This window comes from Conger conger, chromosome 11, assembly GCF_963514075.1.
Source record: "Conger conger chromosome 11, fConCon1.1, whole genome shotgun sequence".
Taxonomy (NCBI): Eukaryota; Metazoa; Chordata; class Actinopteri; order Anguilliformes; family Congridae; genus Conger; species Conger conger.
Genome location: NC_083770.1, coordinates 12,560,598 through 12,566,597, shown reverse-complemented (window position 1 = coordinate 12,566,597; position 6,000 = coordinate 12,560,598). Strand labels below are relative to the sequence as shown.

At 49.3% G+C, this 6,000-nt stretch overlaps 1 protein-coding gene across 3 annotated transcripts in view; it reads left to right on the top strand.

Annotated features, from left to right (window-relative positions):
* ghra (growth hormone receptor a) overlaps positions 1–6,000 on the top strand; it is a 53,135-nt gene that overhangs the window by 12,027 nt on the left and 35,108 nt on the right. For 2 of the 3 annotated variants that reach the window (XM_061259831.1, XM_061259829.1), the window contains exon 2: positions 4,071–4,170. In XM_061259831.1, the coding sequence (XP_061115815.1) occupies positions 4,083–4,170 (88 nt within the window). In that variant the 5' untranslated portion in view covers positions 4,071–4,082. Of the gene's footprint in view, positions 1–3,629; positions 3,781–4,070; positions 4,171–6,000 lie in introns of those variants that run through there. The other variant, XM_061259830.1, reaches the window with a different exon arrangement.

Genomic DNA, 6,000 nt, shown 5'->3' with positions numbered 1-6,000 from the left:
ACACACACACACAGCTGGGGGGTGTTGACACTGCCTGAGGGTGCATTCGACCGCTTCCTCGCAGTGTGTAAGAGAATGATTACACCATTCAACACCCACTTCTCTCACTGTGTGTGAGTTTGTGCAAATGAGTGTGTGAGAAGCTACACTGTTTGACGGCTCGCACGTGCGTGTGCGTGTGAGTACATGCGCCTGTGTGTGTGTGTGCATTTGTGTGCGTGTTGGAAGGGGAGAGGGTGCCCAATTCTGCTGTAAGATAAGAGTCTGTATGAGGACTTGCCGCTAAACCCTCTTCTGTACCGCCACCAGAAATGCACAGTGCAGAAGTGTGTGTGTGTGTGTGTGTGTGTGCATTCCTGGGGGGGGCGGGTGGCCAAGAGCCAAAGTGAGAGGGTCTAAGAGCAAGCTGAGTGGAACAGAGAGGATTAAGCAGCCAGACAGCCGCCTGTGTGTGTGTGTGTGTGTGTGTGTCAGACAGAGGGCGAGGCAGCTGTCCAACCTGCTCACTCCCCAGTGTGAGGGGCGGACAGGAGCTCTTGGGGCATCGCACGGCTACTGCCCGGCCAATCACGAACCAGGGAGCGCCAAATGGGATGATCCCATAGGATGTCCAAGAGAGGCAGGCAGGAGAGGGAGAACGTGCACTTTTGTGTTGATGTCTAATATCATCATTATTATAATTTCAGTTATCAGTTACAGTTGCGTGTAGCATAGTATTATTCATCTGGGAATCCTGTTCAAGGGCATTTCTCTACACTCAGTAGAGTTGTTACAAATGCATGATGTTTGAGAGAGAGGAGGAGGGGGGGGAGGCTGCTGTTACTCGTTGAGCAGACTGTCTGATGGGGTTGTGTAGGGTGGCCTGGGCTGGAAAGGTTGTGTACAGTTTGATGGGGTTGGGTAGGGGTGGGGTGGGCTGGGGGTGTTGTGTACTTATTCCGGGGTTTCCTGCACACTTTAGATTCTGCAGCTCTGGGGGACCGGGTCTTCTGCAGTGATACAGCACAGCACAGCACAGTCCTGTACTGGGTAAAAATGCCTGTCTAATTCTTTTGATGTGTGTCTGTGCACAATATGGGTACGGTGTGTGTATGAGTGCACAGATGTTGGTACTGTGTGTGAGTGAGAGAGTGAGAGAGTGAGAGCATGTGTGTGGTGCGTATGAGAGAGAGAGAGAGGAAGAGAGAGAGAGAGGAGAGAGAGAGAGAGAGAGAGAGAGAGAGAGAGAGAGAGAGAGAGAGAGATGAGAGAGAGAGAGAGAGAGAGAGAGAGAGAGAGAGAGAGAATGAGAGAGAGAGAGAGAGAGAGAGAGAGAGAGAGAGAGAGAGAGAGTGTGTGTGTGTGCACAAGGCATACTTTTGAGATGAAGTGGTAAGGAGTGAGGCAGGACTGAGGGCAGTGTTTCTCTGGGTTTGGGGTTGGCTCTGGGGCGCCTCCTGCCTTAAAGTCAGCGGGCGGTAGGGTAGGATGCGAACGGGATGGGGGCTGGGGGGCGGCTGCATTACACAACCTGCTACGAGCCGTGACTGCCTTGTGACCCCCGAATCCAGCGGCAGTCTGGTCAGGGCTGTTAGCTTTGTCTGTTGTTTTTTTCCCCGGGTCAAAAGGACAAAGCTTCCGAGCACCAGTCACAGTCAGCCATGAAGAACTCATACAAACATAATAATTCAAACAATTGGCCAATGGATCGATCTTTTGTTTTCCATACTGCTTTTAGCAAATGTATTTTGAAAAAGATTTTTGCAGGGCTTCGTTATGGACATTTCCAAAGGGAATTAAAAAACAAAAACAAAAAGTCTGTTTAGCCAGTTGTGGGAAAACAGGAACATGATTCTGTGTGCTGACTACATGCCGACCAAACCCTGTAAAATGTAACCCTGAGGCCGGTGCTTTGATAAACGACGGGGGTGACTGTCACACTGAAGCACGATGCACGAGGCCGTTAAAACGCAGTCTGTCTCTGGGGAACGTGGCTCAGTCCAGGCCGCTTGCCCGACGTTATTTATGCGGACTGCAGAGCCCTCATTTAGAGCTGATTGAATATACACGTCGTCTGTTTACACAAGCTGATTACTAACTGGAGGGTTTGAGGCTGAAGGACCGCGTGTTCCTGCAACAGTGCGCCCCAAATCCTCTCGAGCCCGCAACGCGCTTAATGAATGGCCACCCTTCTCCGAGACGCACCCTTCTGCGGCTTTTACTGCGAAGCTTTTTCAGATCTCCCAGATGAAAGGCTCCGTACAGATGAAACCCATTACTTAAAAAAAAAAAAATCATTTACCAAATGCAGGCTGACATTTATTTGCATGCGTAAGTTGAAAGTGTTTTAATACTACGCTGAAGTGAAAAGAGTGCAGGCACGCCAATGCGTGGTTGGGTTCAGTTTGTGTAGCTGCGTGTTGTCGTGTGGCATATCTGGCAACCCCACCTCACCCTGTGTCTGGGCCTACCTGACCACTTTTGTCCAGGTGTCTCCGTGGCGACAGGACAGGGTTATTGAGGGCTCATGGTGGCAGGGCCTAGTGATTTGTGGGACAGAAGAATTTCCCACGGAAAGTTCCAGTGCCTGAGCGCGATTGACGAAGCGCATGCTGAACTGGGGTTCGCAGAAGCGGTGTTCTGTCTGTGTGTTGTTCGCAGTGTTGTCATGACTACGGGAGGGCTGTGTCGGTGAGGTCATCTCATTCACAGTTGTCACTGGCGTTTTCCCTCACTTTAACGTGAAATGTATATGTATTACATGTAACCTGTTCAATCTATTTTCTGGCGTTTTGTTTTATTACATTTTCCTGTTGTGCAGGTGAACGGTGATATTTCTGTAGTGAGTCACTGGTTTGTTTTATTTTGGTCTTCCAATTATCCTGTCATTGTTATAATTCACTGCACCAATTGCACCAGCACTGCTGTATTTAACTTTTCCAAAACAGAATTTGAGTTGAGAGACTCCAAGCTCCCAATTCAGTCCAAACCTGAAGACACTGCGGCCCTCCAGGACGAGTTAATCTTGCAGACTTTAAACCAGCAGACACTGCGGCCCTCCAGGACTGGAGTTAAACCTGCAGACACTGTGGCCCTCCAGGACTGGAGTTAAACCTGCAGACACTGTGGCCCTCCAGGACTGGAGTTAAACCTGCAGACACTGTGGCCCTCCAGGACTGGAGTTAAACGTGCAGACACTGCGGCCCTCCAGGACTGGAGTTAAACCAGCAGACACTGCGGCCCTCCAGGACTGGAGTTAAACCTGCAGGCATTGTGGCCCTCCAGGACTGGAGTTAAACCTGCAGACACTGCGGCCCTCCAGGACTGGAGTTAAACCTGCAAGCATTGTGGCCCTCCAGGACTGGAGTTAAACCTGCAGGCATTGTGGCCCTCCAGGACTGGAGTTAAACCTGCAGACACTGTGGCCCTCCAGGACTGGAGTTAAACCTGCAGACACTGCGGCCCTCCAGGACTGGAGTTAAACCTGCAGACACTGCGGCCCTCCAGGACTGGAGTTAAACCTGCAGACACTGCGGCCCTCCAGGACTGGAGTTAACCCTGCAGAGACACTGCGGCCCTCCAGGACTGGAGTTAAACCTGCAGACACTGCGGCCCTCCAGGACTGGAGTTAAACCTGCAGGCATTGTGGCCCTCCAGGACTGGAGTTAACCCTGCAGAGACACTGCGGCCCTCCAGGACTGGAGTTAAACCTGCAGACACTGCGGCCCTCCAGGACTGGAGTTAAACCTGCAGGCATTGTGGCCCTCCAGGCCCTGACCGGATTTTGACATTCCTGCACTGGTAGAATCTGCAGCTCCATTATTTCATTGATTTGATTGTGCTTTGTTTTTTCCCCGAATGGCGCTATATATAAGCTCAGTCCTTGGATCACCGCATCCACATGGAAATAGCATGCAGCTCCCGCTGGGTGTTGCAACAGCAGCTAAATCCTCAACTGAGGACCTGTGCCCTCATTCCTTAGCTTCCAGTTCTCCTGCTGTGTGGTGTGTGTGTGGTGTGTGTGTGTCAGGTTGTTATACTATGATAACTGTGAGCACGCTGTTTATTAACTGCTCTTGCTTTCTGCGCAGGGGGTGGAAAACATGGCTGCCAGCCTCTTCGTCATCCTCATCTTCCTCCCCTGCCTGTTGCTAGGCGCTGGAGCCGAAGGCGCAGCGACGCCGTCAGAAGGTACCGCTCCCCCGCCACACTGAACCCGTGTTGCGCGCCCGCCTGTTATTCTCTCGTGTTCTGTAGTTCTGTCGTGCCTTCGCATAGTTCAGTTCAACGATGGCCGGTGGCGTCACGGCCATTCAAATTGGGGGCGCTCCAAAATAAAATTGTATCGGACAATTCAGCTGCCATCGCAGACAAGTTATTTTCTCTTAAAAAGCTGAACCAATGCAGAATTAGGGTACAGCACCCCCGCCCACCCACCCCATAGGCTATAGGTTAATTCTGAGTGAGGCGGGTCTCCTTTGAAACCCATCGCGTTGTGATGTTGTGACACCGCGTTGGCTGTGGTACTGGTGGTATCTCCTTTGTCATTGTGTGTCTGCATCCTTGGGCTGTGGTTTGAGGTTGGCCGAGATTAGATCTTTAGTGGTGTTGTCTCTGGTGTGTGAGTTTTCTTCGCTTGTTTATCAGTGTTTATAACTCCGGTGGATCCACGTGTGGTCTTTCACACAGCATTAAGAGCCTCTACTAAAAGTTTCCCATTTTCCTCTTTGCGGTTTGGTTGGATTTCTCCGCCTTTTGTGTTTTTTTTTTTTTTTTTTTTTGCTGAATCCACATTTTAAAAAGGGCATAATTTGGCATTAAACACAACCAACTTTTTCCAGAGGTAATTTTAAACCAGATGTGATTCTTTTTGTCATGTTGGCAGTCTTTGGTTTGCGGAAAAAGAGCTTGTATATATTTCATGAACCAAAACAAAAAGCTTTTGTTAGGAGTTTTTTTTTTCTTTTTTTTTTTCGCGCTTTGTTTGTAATCTTAAGTCATTGTGCGTTTGTCAGTGTAATGACCATTGTGATGTGAAACAAAACTGATACACGGGCAGAGTGGTTTGTTGGACCTCTCAATTGGTCAAAAATGTCAAATGATAAAATAAAATTGTTTGAACATTACATTACATTATTGGCATTTGGCAGACGCTTTTATCCAGAGCGACGTACTGTTGATTAGACTAAGCAGGAGACAATCCTCCCCTGGAGCAATGCAGGGTTAGGGGCCTTGCTCAAGGGCCCAACGGCTGTGCGGATCCTATTGTGGCTATACCAGGATTAGAACCACCGATCTTGTGTGTCCCAGTCATTTACCTTTACACTACAGACCACACCCCTTGCCTTCTGCCTGAGCCAATCAGAGCTGTCTGCATGAGGTTCTGTGTGCCGAACAATAAAAACAGATGATGATGGTATAGAATACTGGCTCCTACTGGGGATGATTTCTATTGGTGGATGTGGAATCACACAGCAGCTGCAGGGTGACGTGGTGCATTGTGGGATTTACCTGTTTTTAATGATCTTCGTGTTGAGGGCTGTTTGTGTGGGGTAATGCCATTTTAAAATGCTTCTCGATCTTTTCTGCTTCTCACGTAAGACTCTTCTGGTCGTTTTCCTCTTAATGTATAGACAGAGTGTGTGTGAGTGTAAGTGTGGAAGAGTGAATTAGAGAATGCTATGGCATCTTGCAGGAGCTGTGATTGTTTGTTTGGGGGGGATCGTGGTCGTCTTACTTGGCTTTAGTGAGGTGACCACTGCCCATAACATGGCCTGTTTGGAGCTCCAGTCCAAAGGCTGTGCGTATTTTCTCAAGTAATCTTTATTGACGCTGAGGCTTGTCTCTGCATCTGTTAAGAGGTGTTTTTAATAAATGAGCCCTTTGAAACATTATGACTCCTGATGTTCTGAGCAGCAGCGTTTGTGCAAAGATAAATATTAGTGCTGCAGGGGCCCCAGAGTCCCCCGACTGGACCAATCACCAGCCCCTTCTCCGCTGGAGGAATGTGCTCCATATGTG